Source organism: Bacillus rossius, chromosome 1, assembly GCF_032445375.1.
Source record: "Bacillus rossius redtenbacheri isolate Brsri chromosome 1, Brsri_v3, whole genome shotgun sequence".
NCBI classification, from domain to species: domain Eukaryota; kingdom Metazoa; phylum Arthropoda; class Insecta; order Phasmatodea; family Bacillidae; genus Bacillus; species Bacillus rossius.
The window spans coordinates 362,836,976-362,856,348 of NC_086330.1; the positions used below are offsets into that span (position 1 = coordinate 362,836,976).

At 34.6% G+C, this 19,373-nt stretch overlaps 1 protein-coding gene across 2 annotated transcripts; it reads left to right on the top strand.

Moving 5' to 3' along the window:
- The first annotated feature begins 380 nt into the window (after positions 1 to 380).
- On the top strand, positions 381 to 19,140 carry LOC134528327 (DNA repair protein XRCC3-like). 2 transcript variants are annotated; one of them, XM_063361862.1, is made up of 6 exons: positions 381 to 542; positions 3,525 to 3,662; positions 4,927 to 5,130; positions 6,068 to 6,213; positions 15,039 to 15,251; positions 18,384 to 18,704. In XM_063361862.1, exons 1-6 carry the CDS (start codon positions 485 to 487, stop codon positions 18,600 to 18,602), a joined length of 978 nt encoding a protein of 325 aa, XP_063217932.1. In that variant the 5' UTR covers positions 381 to 484; the 3' UTR covers positions 18,603 to 18,704. The 2 variants fall into 2 exon arrangements, with proteins under 2 accessions (XP_063217932.1, XP_063217933.1); XM_063361863.1 differs by lacking the exon at positions 6,068 to 6,213 and having other exon boundaries at positions 18,384 to 19,140.
- Positions 19,141 to 19,373: the final 233 nt, after the last annotated feature.

A 19,373-nucleotide genomic window follows, 5' to 3' on the forward strand; every position in this document is an offset into this window, starting at 1 on the left:
ACGTTTTATTGTAGGTTCAGCAAGAAAATAAATATGTTTACAAGGACATAACACAATAAAAAAAATTAAACATAACTGTAAATTCTTCACTTAAAAAGAAGAATCAAAAATAAAAATTGGTACCTATGTACAGTTGAATTTAGTTTCGTCGCAATATTTTCCATGTACCAATCGCCTTAATGGCCTAATCTCCATCTCATGTATGATATTTGTATTGGAAAGAGATTTTTTTCATACTTTTTTTGTGTGTGCATCCTGAATGATACTCGAACTGAGTAAACCTTGTACCCGATAATGCTCGAATTTAGAAGTATCCAAATTGTGTGTGCTATAGTTGGCAATACTGACTCAACCGCTTATTTTTGTTAGTACCTACACTGTATTTGCGTTTTTACGCGCGAAATGTTTTCTTCAAGTTTTCAGTCGAAAAAACGTTTTGAAAAATTTGAAGTTTGTTTTTGTTATTTTAGATATACTCTTTTCAATGTCCGGTGTAAAAAATTTAAATTTAGCACCTCGATTATGTGAAAACCTGGAAGGAGGTATATCAATAAACGACTTCTTAATGTTTGCCTTCATTTTTGTTTCCCAATTATATAGGTCATTTTATAATGATAAAACTTTTAATTTTAATTATATAAACGTGCATATAAAATCTATAATTATTTATTTATTAATTTTTTTTCTTTTTGCCTAATCTTTACAGTTACCATCAGGTTTGAACTCATAAACATATCTCAACCACTTTTTAAAACAAACATTTTTGGGTCAGGTCAGCTACATTTATAAAACATATTTAATACATGAGTTCGTAATAAATCTTTTATGTAGCTGAAAAATTTAACCAACCATTCAGACAGTATTTTAATTTTAGCTGACCTAACCTAAATACTATAACTGTAAATTGCTTGAAATATCGCAATTCTATTTTACTGAACTATAAAAAAATATGTTAGGAAGTAAAAATTGTATTTATGGATTTTTATTTGCGTCTGTCAGATGTGCCCTGCTCCTAGATAGTTACAGTTTGCCTCAAGTGTATTAGAAAGGGTAATATTCTTACATTGCGGCTTTTCCATGAATAAAATTCTGAAAATATTTTTTTCAAACACTAGACAGATTCCTGTATTTACTTTGAAAACAGCGTTTCTGAATTCCTACTGGTTTATGAGAAATCACTGTTTATAACTTACATTACAATGAATGTGCATTGATGTGGCCGCCGCCAGTTTTCATTTTCCTGTATGGCTCTGTGTGTGTATATAAATGATTTAGAGAACTTTGGTTAAATTGTGAAAATGGTCGATTACATTTGGTTAGCTACATCAAAAATACTTCAAAACAATGTGGAAAATTGGTTGGGTTAGTATAGCTACATAAAAAAATACTCTGAAATCATGTGAACGGTTGGTTAGTTGGATAGCTAAGTCTTAAATTGGTAATTCCTAAGCAACCATTAAAAATATTTTTATTATTTTTAATTTACTTGAACTAAGGGAATCAACCATTCTCATAATTTAACTCAAGATCTCCAAATAATACACACACACAGACCCACACAGGAAAACGAAAAATGGTGATAGTCTCATTAATGCACACACATTTTAAGTTACTGTATGTTATAAAAGGTGATTTCTCAGAAACTAGTTTCGAATCTAGAAACACTGTTTTCATGGTAAATAAAGGAGCGTCAAGCATTTGGAAAAAGTATTTTCAGAATGTTGTTATGAACGGGAAAGCTACGCTGTAACAATATGACATAAGAAAAAAGGGTAAATATGTAGTGTACGGATTATCGTCAAAAAAAATTTGAAAAATCTGAAATAACTTTCATTATATGCTCATTTACGTCCTCTTTTCATTACAGCCTGCGGAGATAAGAAATTCCAATTACTTTTGGAGATATCGCCGTTCTTATTTTGCAATACAAGACCTATGTAATTATACGACCGTCTCAATTTTATATTTTGCCGTGTGTGCGTGAATGCCTAAATAACAAAAATTTTCCATTAGGTAAGGTTAGTTACATTATAAATACTTCAAAATAAACGGAAATTAAAAATAATATCAATTAATTTTACTTGTTGTATAGTTTTAAGTATTTATAATGTAGCTGACCTGACCTAATAAACCGGCACAAAGGATGAACAGTAGGAACTCATAATTTTCTTTTTACTTATTACTTGCGCAACAAAAAAAACATTAAAATTTGAAACGTTAAAAACTCACCTAAGTTAGAGGCGGGTACAATTCCTTTGCCATTAGTAGAAAATGATGTAGTCGTTCACCTACGTCAAGGGAAAGAAAAAAAAAATCATACTCGTAAACAAGTAACAATGGTCAATGCCGCATGAGTGCACAGGATGAAAATTAAAAAATTCTATATCTCCTAAAGTATTTGGAATTTATAATCTCCGCCGGGTTTAATGAAAAGAGGGAGTTAAAGAGCACAGAATAAAAGTATTTTCGGAATTTAAAAATTTTTTTTTAACAAATATCGCCCAAATATGAAAATTAAAAAATTCTATATCTCCTAAAGTATTGGAATTTCTTATCTCCGCAGGCTGTAATGAAAAGAGGACGTAAAAGAGCATATAATGAAAGTTATTTCAGATTTTTAAAAACATTTTTGACGATAATCCGTACACTACATATTTACCGAAAAAAGCTTGCAAGTATTAGAGATGGCTGGTTTCTGTGTTTGTGTGTTGATGCATTCAGGTCTCGGAGTGGGTCGATACATATTGCATACTGTTTTGACTCTTCACTGTGTTGTGAGTCACGATAAACCAGAGACTCCCTGCAGAGCACTATAACTCTGGTGTCAGACTCGTGTCAGTCTCGTGTTTTGACTCTCGCACTGTCTGACGTCTTGACCACACTGCATGCATTGTATCTTGTATCGACATGCAAATAATCTCTCCTAGTTTACTAGCTCACAGTTACACAATCACTAGTCAGTTTGTTGTGTGTTGACACACTGTTTCGAAACAGTGAGTCTTTGTTGTTTTCAAATGAGTGAAGACATTTTTGTGTGTCACTTTGCCCATCTCTAGTATGTACAGTCAGCTTCTTCAGTTCGCAACATTCTGCAGTCTGGCACTCATGTTCAAATTGATTTTTTCCCCCAGTGGATTCCTGTTTTATAGCAGGTTGCATATCACAATTATACAAAGTTACAACTGTGTACAAACAGTGTACAACTGTAGAGCTGCTTGATACAACTTGTTTTAAATATCATTGTAGTATAAATTAATTTTTTTTTCCATTAAAACTTTTGATGTCCAATAATTCGTTAAAAAGGTAGAAGTGTTGAATTTTTTTTCTTTTCAGAAATGTTAATTTTTTTCAATAGGTCATAGAAATGTGTTGAATATATTACCAACTTGAATGAATCTATTACTTTAAAACATCTTTGGAATAAATTAATTTCCAACATGTAATTCTATATATTAATTTTTAGTTTTTTGAACAACCATAATTAGACCTATAGAATTTAATTTTAATGTGTATTTGTTTCATAGCTGGCTTGGTGTCTGCCCATTCCTTGGTGGTTTTGTCGGAGCCAGAATTGCGCAAAGTTGCCAACTTGTCTCAAGAAGAATGTGAAACTGTGTATGTTAAAGCATCGGAAGCAATTTTGACTCCAGGTTTTATAACAAGTGAGTTTTACAGAAAAGCAAGTGCCGTATAAAATTTATGCAGGCAGAAATTTGGCCGGTGGTAATCCAGTGCCCTCTGTGGTTCTTTTAGCTTTTTTTTTTCCCCTTGTTTTAAATGAAATACTGTAAAGCTCATTACTAGACTTTGCATTTGTTTAGTGTGATGAAACAGTGAAACCAATTAAATTATTTTTTTGTGTGCAAGATATTATCTCTCAGTGTATGGAATTTAGTAGGAGTAATTTTTTGAATGCAATGGAAGTCGCATGGAAGGGAAACGTGTAACTATGGTGCTGCCATCTGTGGCGGATGGCGCGGACCAAAGTTAACAAAGCCAAAGGGAAACTTTATAGTATTAACTGTTTAATGAATTTTAACAAAATGGGCAGTATTTCAATAAAATTTATTTGTCGAAAATCTGGTCCAAAGCCTGGGTTCAGTATTTTTCAAGTCTTTTTCACTTTTATTGGAGTCGTTTCATTATATAGTTTAAATTTTGGTCTGCTAATAAAATGTTTCAAATGTTGACATTGGTAGTTGCGAAAACTATGTGTGATTCATGTCCAGAAATGTATTTAAAAACACCATTTGTGTGTATTTATAATGCACTTTTAGTTACATTGTGATGAGTAGAGACAAGATTTTATTTTTAGTTTTAGTCCAATTTAGATTTTAAAGCAGAAGATTTCTGTATTATTGTTTTTATTTGTATAAAAGCAGGTTTTGATGCTTACTTCACCAAAATAGTTGTAAAATTTACATGCTGCATTTTTATGATAAATTAATCTCTAATGAATTTGTCTAAAACAGATAAAATAATTAAAATAAATTAGTGTGCATTTGTGGTTTCATAGTGATTCAATGAGAAATGTACAGATGTATAATTAAAAAAAAATATGTAATTAATTTTTTTGATCCTTGCTCTTTGTTACAAATTATTGTCCAGAAAAGACTTGGAATTTCAATTATTAAAAAGTTTACTTTTTTTTACGATTTGAATTAAGTTTTGGTTAAATGCCACTTAAATCCTTTTTATAAAGTGCATTTCGATGCTATAGGATGTATTAACTTGCTTTTCAGTGTTCTGTTGTGTTATTTTGGTTTTATCGCAATCCACTGTACATCCTAGTGATGACTGATTGCTTCAGTTTACCTTATAGGCTTTAAATAAGGTTCACTACATAATTGTTGGTATTTTTGATTCACGTTGTAGTGGTATGTGAGTGCGTGGTCGTAGCTGCTGCGACGTGACCCGTGCCGGCAGGCCTGGACGCGGCGCGAGTGCTGACCGGCAGGTGGCAGCACCTGTCGGTGGGCTGCCCGCGGCTGGACCGGTTCCTGGGGGGCGGGGTGGCGACGCGGGGCGTCACGGAGCTGGCGGGCGAGAGCGGCAGCGGCAAGACCCAGCTGTGCCTGCAGATGTGCCTCTCCGTGCAGCGTCCCAGAGAGGCGGGCGGCCTCGCGGCAGGTGACCCAGCTTTCCCCTCGTGCAACGTGGGCCCAGGGGTGTGCTTGGTTCCCCCCCCCCTCCCCCCCATATCAACATATAAAATTACATAATTTTAGATGGGGTCTCGCAGGACTCGGAGCCCCTTCAATCAAAAATCTCTTTAAGGGAGTCTGCTTGAACTTGCAAAAATCGTAACTGCGAAAAGTGGATAATGAACAAAACCCCCTCTCCCCATTTCCGGGAATCCTACAGATTTTTTTCCCCGTGTCAAATTCTGAGATGGAGAGTTATCGTGTCACTAGTCGGATAGCTGCGGTATTTGAAATTTTAAATTTTTTGTAAATCCGAACTAAAAATGAGCACTTTCATATCAAATTTAAGGTTACTGTCGTTGGCAAGTAATCAGATATGAAAAGTAAGTTATTGCCTAGAAGCATTTTTTTAAAGGATGTATCAGTTGATTTTGTGTGTTCCAAATTAGTTTTTTTTTTTTTTTTTCATGCATGCATTCATTCATTCAGCAACCATCAAAAATGTCATTTTTGAATTAGAAATTCTCAGGATTTTTCTTGTGAGAAGCTTACATTGTGCAAGACTTTTAAATAACCTTTCTCACTTTAATCAGACTATTGTGCATGAAATAAAAGAAAAATTTTGGGCAACAGGCCACAATAGTGAGTGTGTTTATGTATTAATCCTGCCCTTGTATAAACTGTCAGTGAACATTTTGTTTGCATTTGTATTTAATTTAAACGTTATATAAAAAGAAAAGAAGAATCAAAAAATTTTATTTTTGGTCACCATTATATGGTGATATTGTTTAGTAATAAGAGTACAAAGCAGGTGAAGTATAACAACTAACAAGGTATTAAAAACGTTTGACACAACATGTAGTTGTAAAAACTAATGTACTTATAATACACATGATTATAGTCCGGTTATAATGTATTTATAGGTGCAGTATACATTTGTACAGAAGATGTTTTTCCTTCACGCCGACTTCAACAGTTGATAAAAGCTTTCCCAACAAGAATGCAAAATTCCAAAGACATTAACATTAACTTTGAAGAAAATATCTTTATTGAACACATTGCTGATGTGGTAAGTGTAGTTGTAACAAGTGTTCTATGATATGTAATATATTTTTTTTTTAATTCGTTCAAAATTCTTTTGGCATAGTATTTAGTATTTTCACAAGTATTATATCATCCCACTGAATTATTGTTTTGATGTGTTAAATAAAATAGTACCGTAAATGTCGAAATATATCAATACGTAATAAAAATAAAGATGACATGTTCTAAAACTGCAGTGAAACATAAAATTTCACAAAAGGACATACGTATGTATTTAAAAGAATTTCATGGTGAAAAAACAAATGTAACTAAACCATAAAAGAGAAGGGGGGGAATGGATTAGTAGTAACTAAAATAGTGTAGACAAAATTTTGATAGCTCAATGTGGTTTTGCATAAGTACCCTCTTTTATCGCATAATCGTCGCACGCGCGTAATGATCGCACCTATATTTTTGGCCGTCAAAATTGGGATAAAAAAAACTTCTGGCTTAAACGTTGAATGATGTTTTTGGTCCCGCTATTAGATGCCGAGCGCTTATCTTTTCCGTATAAACGATGTATTTTAAAGTGTAAATCTAATATTTATTTGGACATTACCACTTACTTATTTAATTAACGGAAATACGAAGTTGTCTGACGTGTAAATTTTCTTTTAAAGACTTTTTAAACGTTATTTCTGGGGGTGTGCGGGATCCCAACGTTTCGGGAAAAAAGTCTGGAAAATAGTGTTCCCAAAATGCCGGGCGGGAATTTTATTACTCCCGAATTTTTCGGGAAATTATTTAAAAATTTACAAATGTTTACTAATCATGTGAAAATGTTTTCTATCAATTCAAGCTGTTTTTACAACAATATTTTTTATGGATTCGTACATTTTTGAAGGGTTTCCGTACTATTTAATCGCAAAACATCTTTTAAACGTATGCCGATCGTAGGTGTGCAGTGAATTATGATAATCGTTTACACATATCTAATTTGAATATAAAAAACGTACATGGAGTACCTTAAATATTGAATGCGTTCATAAATATATTTCTTCAAGGGTACAAATTTGCAAGATGCGTTAATAGTCAGTTATATAACGTTATTGCCATCACCATCAAATATTTAACCTAAAACCACTGTGTGTCCTTAGACACAAACAAAACACATGTGCAATCCAACCTTTTCGCCAAAGATATAAGAAATACTAGACGTGCGTTACATAACGAAGTGTAACCGTTCGCATTACTTGATAGCAGTGGCGATGTAGAGAACTGTATTGGCACTTTGAAAAATATGAAATCACGTAGTTTTACACCACTGCTCACGAGTATCTAAACATCTATGATTTTACTTTGGGAGAAAAAAATAGTTGTTTACTGTTTAGTTTGGCGGGCTTTGTCGGCTGAAGTTACGTTATTAAGGCTTGTGCAAAGTATCTGTTTCTATTTTCGATGCCGTTGTATATTAAAACAAACTAGCAGCCTACAAATAATGGAGGTCGCAACCGATCAGCTTGTTACTTGTAAACCTAAAAGTGTTTTGAAGTATTTTGAACGTCTGACAGACAGAAAATCCCTGGCAAAGTGTGTCTCGTGTGAAAATTTTTTGAGATGTCAGCATGGTAGCACGTCTGGATTACTAAGACATCTCAATAAACATCCCTCTATAAAAAAAGAATTTGAGGATGCTAAAAAATATGAAGTCGCCGCTGAAAAAAGGGCAAGTGAAGCAGACAAAAGAAATAGCAGCAAAAAAACAACTAACTTTGCAAGAAACGTTTAAATGGCCATCTTCTCGTATTAGAATTAAAAATTTGTTCTTTTTTTTAATTTTCCCAGTCCCGTCCCGTTTCCCGCGGGAATAATTTATTTTTCCCGAATATTTCCCACAGTACAAAAACCTATTCCCGCACACCCCTAGTTATTTCCTTTATCTGATCGTCTGCGTTGCCGCGGTGTACCGCTTATGAACATGTAACCAGCGCTAGTTGGCATCATTCATGTTTGGTTATGTTGCTTCGCGTATAGAGCGCGAGCACGTAGTCGAATATCGATATCTCGCTGACTGCATGCAGCGAGCGCTCTCTGTCAAGTGTCGAGTTAACTACATTTGATGGCCTGCATTCTTTCGTGGTGAATGTGTACTACGGCAATAGTTACGCGTTAGTTCACGTTGCAGATTCAAGTGGCCTGTGTTCGCGTTACCATTTGGGTTTTCTATTTAAAGTCAAAGAAAGGATTTTGTTTAATTAATTAGGTATTATTATTAATATAAATTGTTTGGTGTGCTCTTGTATACTCCACCTTATTTTTTTTATTTTATTTTTTTTAAATAAACGTACTTTCCATGAACGGGTTTTTTTATGAATAACTTTACCAAACAAATTTTTTTTTTCCTCATAATCGTCACACCCCTACTTTTCAAACGATTTTAGAATAAAATGTGCGACGATTATGCGAGAAAACACGGTATGTTTTCATCCAGACCTACGCATTGTTACCATTGAATATATATAATGTATAGAAGTCGCGAGCCCAGGTTAAATTTTCTGTCCGGTTTCTTAGAAGAATTGTTGTAGTTCCAAGCTCCGCCGCTGCGATCGCTTTCATCGCTGGGTATCGGCTGTATACGCCCCTGGCGGTATTTGGCAGAACTAGGTTAACCAGCCCAGTCGTGACATCATCCTTCACCCCCCCCCCCCCTCGAAAATCCCAGACCAACGATTCAAATTACCCGGCAGGTCTTATCAACATCGTTAGGCGACCTTGAAGAGGAGCTTCCCTTACCGTCGTTTGAGAATGATGAAATCCCAAAAGAAGCTAGCCACGGAAATCACTGAATGATGGGATTCTGTACCCGAGTGAAGTGAAAATTAGCTATTAAAACTTTGTATTGGGCCAATAGTCAGTGTTACGTTCAAAATATGGTTTTATTTTAAAAGTAAAATACTTATTTAAACTATATTTCGCGTTTGTGCAAATTTACTTTTAGATATTGGCAAGGAAAATCAACATACCTTAAACAACCTTCTCTTATTCAACGTTATCTATTAAGTAGTAAAAGGGGTAGATATTATTTTTAAAAATAAAAAAAATTATATAACCCACTAAATCAGTATTGGCAAGATATATATAAATTCAATATTAAAATACGCACATTAAAAATTTTTGTAATTAACTTTTTTCTGTAATAAAAATTCAGGATGATTTTGGTTTAATTGGTTTACGTATATTGCTATATTTTCTAAATCACATAGAAAAGGGAAAACAGTGCATCAGTGAAAATTCAAAAATTTAGTTTAAGTAATACTAGCCATACCAAAAGATCAATATGCGAGATAAGAAATTTGGTAACTGCTCTACATTTCAAATAAAAATGCACTGGTTTCATGAATACTGAAATGTATGCGTAATAAGGCATATTATGTTATTATACTAAGCATGACTATAACTAAAAAAATTACAGTAATTTAAAACGATGGCATTCTTAACATACAATAAGTGCGCGAGTCTTAGTTTATTTTTTAATTGGCTTCTTCGTCAGATGGAAAAGAGTTAAGATTTCATCAAGGAAAAATATATTCTCAAAGTCACTAAACCGGGAGATAGAAAATAAGGTAGGTACTTAATTTTAAATAAAAGTTAAAATAGACTTACGCTAAACCAATTAAAAATAAGTCGTAAAAATATTTTTATTTATTAAATATGTTCTATACTTGACAGTTCTTTGTGTATAATTCTTCAAAAATATTTGAAATTTAATACATATTTTCTTAAAATGGTAGAATATCAGCAATACCCGGAAATTACGTGAGCAAAGCCACGGGTTATTAGATACACTTTTATTATAAAATAAAAACAATTATGCATTTGTAGTTCACGAATGTGATATTTTGTTTATTGCTTCACAACATTCATTTGCCAGTCTCAAATTTCATTGTACCACTTGTCAGAAATGTCACCAAAAATGAGAGATAGTTTTTTTTGACGAATTTCAATTACGAGGAAACCTTTCGCAAGACTTTTTTCTTCGCAGTAGTCACTGGGACACCATTAATTTAAATCCACTAAGATAATAAAATTGTATGTATAATGATTTGTTTTTGTATATTTATATAACTTTCCAACCAATTTTTAATGATTTTCATGTGAATAAAAACTTGTAAAGCAATTTAATTAACTGTGTCATAATACTTCTGATTAGATGGAAATACAAACTTTTCATCAGTAATATACGATGATAAAAATATTTATTATTGTAAAATAATATTCACTGTTCAAATGCAAATTTAAATAGATTATTCATACATGTTTCCTGCTAATTAATGGTTTAAAATAATAATTTTTTAATATAAAATCATTTTTCTCTGTTAAAATGGGTTGCTAAAATGAGGAATTATAAATATGTCACTTACTAAGTCCGTGCACAGATTTACACAAAACAGCAATGTAAATAATCTTTTTTGGTAGTTTCTAATTTTGTGCCCTGGATAACATGAATTTGGTTTAATTCATACCAAAGTGAATTTTTTGAACAACTTAAATTGATGTCATAAACAAATATTTATTTTATATTAAAAATCCACAAACAGTTTTTAAAATATAATATTTATCACGCCAGATGGAATAATAAACAAAAAATAGCTCTTATATGTTGTCTGTGTTTAAAGAATTGTATTATATTTCATGGAAATAATATTTACCTTTCGGTTATTAAAAGAAAATATATTTGTATTCAAAATACTTGCGCATCGTTTTTACGAGCATAAAGGCCGGGATACATTCGCAATAGCACGCAAACAGCACACAGATAGCACACACGCACAGAGATAGCACAGAGCTTGATGCTACATTCACGCACAACACAACACAAAATAATACCGGAAGCATTCAAAAAAGTTTTTTAAATGTAAAACTCCCGTTCACAATTTTGGTCACTGAAGTTGGCATACGTGACGTTTGTTTAGATTCGTGTGTTGTTATTGTGGTACGGTTTTCGTTAAACCCAGAAATATTTTAAATATTTCAAAGTTTACGTACAAAACACAATGAGCATTCAAAAATATATATCACTGTTTATTTCAAATCCGGCTTCTTTAACACATTCAGACACAGACTTCCAAGCATTTAATTTAGCTTCTTCATTTTTGTATCCTGCGGATCCCCTGTCATACAAAATATTTTTACTTTCTATTACAGCTATCAAAAAGCTATCAAATGTGCCTTCCATTTTTATGTTATCGCGTGTTTGAAAACAATAACAAACTACTCAAGTCAAGAGCACCAATACTTTCGTGACAATTGTTCTTTTATAAGCCCACTCGAGTAGTACTTAAACTGTTTGCTGATTGGCTACCATCATGGTCGCGCACAGAAAATAACCTAAAAGTTAAAAGTTAATGAACTTTCTGTGCGCCGATCCTGTGCTATTTTTCTGTGCGCGTGCTATTTGCCAATGTGGCAGCTCATATCTAATAGTGTATGTTGAACTTCTGTGCGTCTGTGCTGTTTGCTTGCTATTGCGAATGTAGCCCGGGCTTAACTTGTGTATCTAACCTCAAAGCAAGGAATATAAAGAGTGGGAACTCAATGCTATAACAAACACTCTTATTTTCTTTGGAGATCCGGGAAATGTGCTTTATTTATAAGCAACTTAACATAGTAAATCGTTAACTTTTCAGATCTATGTTGGCAAAATTGATTTTTTTTGTGGTCATTCGCTACTGGGAATATTCACCATATAACGTTTAAGATTATTTATTTTGAATAACGAAACAACCAAAACATTATGTAAAAATGCTTCATCTTATGTTAAAAAAATTATAAACTCCATAGCCACAAAGTATGACATCATACCATTAGTTTCTGTTACTAATAACAACACGTGCACGCGTTTGAACAGTCATCGCAGCCATAGTTGTTTCATAGCTACCAAAATCATTCAACGTTGTCAAGAATTATTCCAAATTATGTTTTGCCATTTTACTCAATGCGCCACTCCGTTAACACAACATTTTATAAATTCTGAACCACGAATGTCAGTGGGAATGTACACTATACTGTACATTCCAATCTGATACGCTTTAAGAAATTTCTGTAGTTTTCTTATTATTAAAACTTAATTTTTGATGTTGGCATCTTTTAACCGCACTTTTTTTTTTTTTTTTTTTTTCGGTGGCCGTACTCCTCCAATTCAGTTGCGCCCGCCGATATCTAAGCGCTCGGATTTCAACAAAAGGCACCGCCTCTCGATAGAGTGAAACAGAGAATTACGCGCACGACCTTGAAAAAAGCGACGCTACAGCGCTCTGGCGTGGAAGCTGGTAACTACGAGTACCCTCTTGTGGAAAGAAGAGCTGTCTAGCGGCGGAGCTAACAACTACCTCAGTTTTGGATCCGAAAATTGGAATAATAAATCCTATCCCCTCGCGACTTCTATAAGTTATATATATTCAATGTTGTTACTAATGTGCAATAAATCCTCAGTGATATGAAAAGACATGCGAGATGAAAGGCTGCACAGATCCCAATGTCAACGCGTAACATATCAGGCTGGGAGAAGGGGGGTGAGTTTCTGTTGAATTCTCATCAAGCACTTCTACACAAGTTTTAAACATGATTTGTAAGAACTAATAAGCATATCGAACTATTCAGCACAAATAAAATAAACCTATAAAGTATTTTTGTATTTGGAAAATGTGCTAACATCGTAATGTAAATAACAGTTCGAAGATTTAAACAATGTTAAATTTTTTTCTATCATTTTTGCATAAATTGTGGTACAAACTTCATGCTTACTAAGTGTAAAGTGAAAATGCTGAGTAGTGGCATGAGTTTAACTGCATTTCGGTGCTTTGTGGTGTATTAACTTAAATTTCAGTGTTACATGGTGTATTGCAGGGCTGTCCAATTACAATCAAGCAGAGGGCCGTATGTAAGACAGATTTCTGGTAGGAGGGTCGCACATATAATACACGTTTAATTTTGGCTGATGAAAATTTATATAAATGATAACGATGATAATTAAGGTTTTACTATTTGGTTGTGTGTTAAATTAAATAAAAGTGGCAATAAAAACATTTTTTTGATTTTAAAAATACATGCAAAAATTTAAAAATAAAATGTTCTCTGAAAAAAAATTTCTTATCTACTAGTCAAATTGCAGGAACACCAACACAGCTAAAGTAGGAAACAAAGCTGTTGAAAAAAGATTCAACTTATTGCGAAATCCATTTATGTGGCTTACTAAATCTGACACCAAATGATCCTTGCCTTGAAGTTTCAAGTTGAGTTCATTCAGATAACCAGTAATATCTGTCAAGAATGCCAGTTGCCAAAGAAAATCGGAGTTTCGGAGCTCATTTTTCATTTCTGTAGTGTCCGATGAAACAAAATGATGAAGAAATTCAGGAATTAATTTTTTCAGTCCAAAAAAATGCTCAAGACTTTTTCCTGCACTCAACCACCTTACTTATTGTAAAGAAGCAAGTCCGCATGCTCTGATTCCATGTCCTCTAAGAACTGTTTGAACTGGCGATGTACAAGTGTCCTGTTTCCACCCCTTATCATGTTAATCACCTTTGCACAGTTTGGTGTGAAAGGGGCACTGATTGAAATTTTTCTGCCATATTGGCATCCTTAAATGCCTTCGCCATTTCTACAGCACACCTCTTAACAATATTACTATCAGAGAAAGAGCCTTAGCAAGCTCAAGGGAAACTGCATATGATGCATAGCTCAAGGGAAACTGCATATGATGCATGCAAAGCTAAGGTTTGTGTCTTCGCTACTGTATCAAACATACCTGTCTGTTGTTTGAGTTTCTTTTTGAGATCTTGAATCAATGCAATTCGAGACTGTCCTTCATATTTCTTATATTTTTCTTCATGCATCCTAGATTAATGTCTTTTCACATTATATTCCTTCAGCACTGACACTATTTGCATGCACACCAAACACTGCAGTTTTCCATTTTTGTTTGCAATGAAGTAATTATTTTCCCTCTTTTCCTTAGAAATTCTGTTTTCTGTTTCAATCTTTCATTTCACCGCTAGGTTACTCATTTTAAAAGCTCTGTAAAGAAAAATTACAGTAACCTAACCGCACACGAACTCAAGAACTGAATATCAACTGCTGTTAACGTGAGCTCTACATGGCTACGATGTTGTCTTACTGCCAGTCAAAGACAGCGCAGCGCTGTGCTGAAGGAGCTTATGTTACGATATGCGGCCCGCAGGCGCAAAAATTGCAGCGCCGCACATACCTGGAAATTGTGTGGGATAGAGCACCGAGAGTTCCATTACGGCGCCACATGTGGTTGGAAAGTTATGTGAGATAGAGCTCAATACATTCCGAGTCGATTTTCCTGGTAAGTTTATTAATATTAATTTTTATAGTTTTTGACATGTGGGCCGCACAAATAACATTCGCAGGCCGCCTGTTGGACAGCCCTGGTGTGTTTACATGCTTTTCAGTTTTATCACATTTCACCATATAATGTTGTCCCTAGTGACAGTGATGTGTAGAGACCCGGAAATTTCGCGGATTCTTCTGGCCTCAGGATAGAATTCAAAGTTATAGGTGTGCTCGACCCATGTTTACTTTCCCATTGGTTGATTTCTTTAGTGAGAGCATTTTTATCCTTGTTATTTGGCACTACCTGATTCGCTTACTTCTCTCCTAGCTGGGCATCATTGGCTCACGGTCGTAGAGGGGCGTGTCCAAACAACTGCGTGCCAATCACGAACACAGTGCGAGAGTGTGAAGGTTTGCATTCTATCTTGCGACTAAATGAATCTGCGAAATTTCCGGGTCTCTAATTGTTTTTTCTCCCCCCGTGTTGTGAGGACGTTGCCCGTTGAGCAGGCGGGTCTGAAGAAGTGCCTGCTAGTGCAGCTGCCCCAGCTCATGGCCAGGCACCGAGTGGGGCTGGTCGTCGTCGACTCCATCGCGGGGGTCTTCCGTGCAGACTTCGACCTGCAGGACGTGGTGAACCGCGCGAGGGAACTGCGAGCGGTGGGCGGGCAGCTGCACCACCTGGCGGAGAGCTCCCACGTGGCGGTGATGTGCGTGAATCAGGTCCGTCAGTCTCCGTCCGCTCACCCCCTGTTTCAACATTAGTTTGAGCTACAGACCAGATTGTACTAGGATTAGCGATAAAACTGAAATAACGCTGAAATCCAAGGCAAAATATAAGCTGAAACCTAATTTGTCATTGCTTATTTCATTTTATCCAGCTGTAAAATTTTAACAGTTGTAAAAAGTTAGGAAAAATTATTTTCTAGGGTTTTTTTTTTAGTGTACTGGAGAATTAAAATAAGTTAAAATAAAACTTTTTTTTAATCATGAAAGTAAATATATGTATTAATACATACTGTAAAGATATAGCTTAAGACCTACAGAAAAATCATCACCGGGAAAGGTTTAAAGATTTAAGGCTTTTAGCATTGCATATTGATTTTTTTTTAAGATTAACATAATACACATGCCCTTCGAAGGAACACCTTAATTTGTTCCAAGAAAATAGAATGCTTATCAAATACTGTGTTAATCACAATATGTTAATTATATATTAAAACATATGTATATGTTAATCACATATAATCATATGTTAATTACAATGTTTTCCAACCACTGAAATGTGTTTATTGACTGCCATTTCAATCAAAACATGGCTCCCGTTTAAATGAATCTACAGTACAAAATAATACGTCCTAATAAATTTAAAGTATATTTGTGGAAATGTTAAAAATACATTTTGAGAATAAACTTCCCTTTCACTGGTGGGATTATTTACGTAATACCTTACCCAGTAGGTGCTAACTTTTTTGGGGTACAAAATAATAATATTATTTTTATGAGTTGTTTGTGTCTAAAAATATTAGAAAAGCATAAACTTTTCATTTTTTATTAACACAAAAGATTACTGATTTAACCTGTTAATGTACTTCCAGACTCTTTGTTTACTACATTTAATTCTGACATTGATAAAACTTGAATTGCTAACCACGAGGTAAACTAGCCTTGAAAGGCTTCTGGCCTTTCTCATTAGAGCTGTTGCTGTCTTGCCAGATGGTGTAATAATATGGTTTAATAATATAAATGTTGTTCTGTTATGGAGCTCAAGTATGTAGGCAGTGAAGAAATTGAATAACTAACACTGGGTTTCAAAGTACACATAGATGAAAAAGAGTGCTACTTCGAATCTATGACTCCACTGCTTGAAATCGTGGTCCTAAACATTGGTGTTGTCATTTAAAAATCGCACAGACAGAACAATTCTAAAAGCATTATTCTGAAGAGCAGATAGGTATATTGTAACAATAAGATAATGACAGTAAGTAAAATTAAAATTGTTAACTATGCTGACATTAGAAAAAAAATTACACCCATGCAATCAATTTTTTTCTTCCAATTCTAACGTAATGATGTTTACTTAGAGGTTCCAGTAACATGCTTTCTTGTTTTGATACAATGAATGTAATATTCCTACAGTTTTCGTAATTGATGCATTTAGCCACAATTCTAGTGACGTAGGTACAACATTCGTAAAATTAAGAACTATAATGGACTTGGTCAAATAATGAAACCGTAACAGATTTACTAGTTAATAATAAATGTTAAAGTAGTGAACTTGTATCTTGAATGTATAGGTTAGGAATGATGGTTACTGGAGATGTGTAAGCATTGCTCCTGGACATTCCTGACGATGAGTTTGAATTACATGATACTGGGTGCAGTAACTTCAGCAGACTGAGCTTGTACACGCTGGTAAATGGTTATATTCTCAACCTCGCGGTTCACTCTTCTCGCTGACCGAGTTTCGGCTCTGCTGCCAAAGTGAGTCAGCTTACCAATTTCTCAATGCAAAATTCATCAAATATCAGTGATGTCGAATAAAAAAATAACTTCAATAACTACACTCGCAAAATTGTATGATCTTAAAATTAATATTGACTGGAGGTATTGAAAATATAGATTTCAAAAGATAATTATGGTGGTAATTAATTGTGCCCTAATTTACGGTTAGTACATCGGAATAATTCACATTAGAGATTTATACTTGTACTAGTTATAGTTTGTATAGCTATTGTGGTTTTTAGATATATTATAAATAAATAAATTGAAATCACATCTCTGTGGTTATGAATTGCAGTTTGGTTTGAAACAAATCCTCAACACCAGCCATATTCCTTGTGATAAAAAAAAAATAACAGAATTGTTTAAACAATGAAACCAGTGTAGAAACTCATCACACTTCATTATCATTGCTCTGATGAACCAATATTAACTTTTTCACCCATAACATATTAAAAAAGTGTTACAAAAGGTTTTCCTTCCTGTACTTTTTGATCATACTAAGTACCTATATCAGCACTTCGACCAATCATGCAACTACGAGTCGCAATGTTGAATTTTCATTTTTGCTAGTTATTGTATTGGCGACTAAATAGTCATTGGTCAAGAAATTTTCTTCCATGCTTGCCAAAGTCAGAGAATTTCGTCACAGTTTTGCTACCATCAGGTCTGTTTTTTTTTTTTAACCACACACACATGGAGAATATGACAGCAAACACTGTTATTAAATTGTGGTTTTTCTTACAGAACTATCACAAATGTGTATATTTTTATCTATTTTAGAGATAATAACTCATCAGAGCTTAACGGGGGGAAAAAAAGTGTTGCACTCAGAAGAGGGTGCACATTGTGGAGAGGGATAAGGGGTAATAACAAATAACTGGTCAGACATCCAAGAATCTTTGCAATTATTTTGGCGCCATGTTTGTTATGATTGTGAGCCTTCGTAAATTATTATATAGGTATATGTTTTTTTTATCGTTCAACTGGCGTAGTGAAGTGTGAAGATTCATTTCTAATTTGCATAATCATGCACCCATTTTTTTCCCTAGTGGGATCCCTAAAGGGTATGTATTTTTCGTGAAAAAATTTCGAGACAAGCTGAGAGTCAAAAAATCTGTAGCATTGTCTGCGTTTCGTGATTGGTCGATTTTTTTTCCCCCGGTATATATGTCTACTGTCAACGCATTAAATCACAATAATTCTGTGCGGAAGCAAACATGCCCTGGATGGCCCGGTCATATAGCGCAATTTCTTCTCTGGCAGTCGAATGCCAGTTACAAGAAACTGCTGGCACGGACATGATAGTGTTGCGGGAAAACGCCCGCCCCTCACGATGGCCTCCGTGCGCAGGTGAGCACCGTGGTGAGCTGCAACCAGACGGTGGCCTCTCTGGGCCTGGCGTGGGCGAACATGGTCACCACCCGGCTGCAGACGTCCCGCACCGGGGCGCACGTCACCCGAGACGGCTGCTCGCTGGCGGTGCGGTCGCTACAGGTGGTCTTCTCCCCCGGCCTGCCGCAGGGCTCGTGCGACTTCGTGGTCACCGCGGCCGGCGTCACAGCTGTGTGACGGGCTCCCTGCCGTGCGAAACAAGACTGCAACCCCGTTGCGAGATCTCAGGACATGACGAGTCGATAAACCACCGGTGTAAAAAACTATAAAGTTCAGTTTTTGGAAATGTCTTGAAAGTTGTACAGATTAATACACTAGGCACACACACACACACAGCATACACAGCAGGAAAAAAATTTGAATTAGTATCTTTTATGGCCTTACACAAATGTTGTTTCTGTAACTCTTTTTTTTTTTTTTTTTTTTTTTTTTTTTTTTTTTTTTTTTTTTTTTTTTATAAAAAGAATGATATTGTGATTTTTAACTTGATTGGGCTGAACAGAACTTAGCACTGTTTTGAAGTGTTTCCGTAAAGTATTTTTTATTATTTTTGTACTGTAATAAACTGTTAATAGTGAGATTGTGTTTTTATTTCACTACTAATTTGTTGACTGGATAATACCATCGTGCAACTTAAGTAATATCAAAAGTTAAGACGATCTAAGTTGTTTGTAGTTGTGAGGGTAGTATTGGATTTTGGGTTGAATCCATGTCATGATGGGATAGTTGACAGGTTCTGTAATGTGGTGATTGGTGTTTTGTAATTATGTTCTATTCTGATGATTAGTAAAAACATATTGCCCTTTCTCTATATGCAATTAACATTACAAAGAACAATAAATTTGTCTATGAAAGAATAATAAGCTATGAAATTATTTTGTTATTGATAAAACAAATAATATTTGTGTGTAATGTTCCTTAGTTCAGGAAGAAGTTGTAAATATGAAA

Excerpts from the sequence above, each read along its gene's own strand:
- LOC134528327 (XM_063361862.1), top strand. The coding sequence starts at position 485 with ATGTCCGGTGTAAAAAATTTAAATTTAGCACCTCGATTATGTGAAAAC. Across the intron at positions 543-3,524 it reads ATGTGAAAACCTGGAAGGAG|CTGGCTTGGTGTCTGCCCAT; the intron begins GTATATCAATAA and ends TTTGTTTCATAG. Across the intron at positions 3,663-4,926 it reads GACTCCAGGTTTTATAACAA|GCCTGGACGCGGCGCGAGTG; the intron begins GTGAGTTTTACA and ends CCGTGCCGGCAG.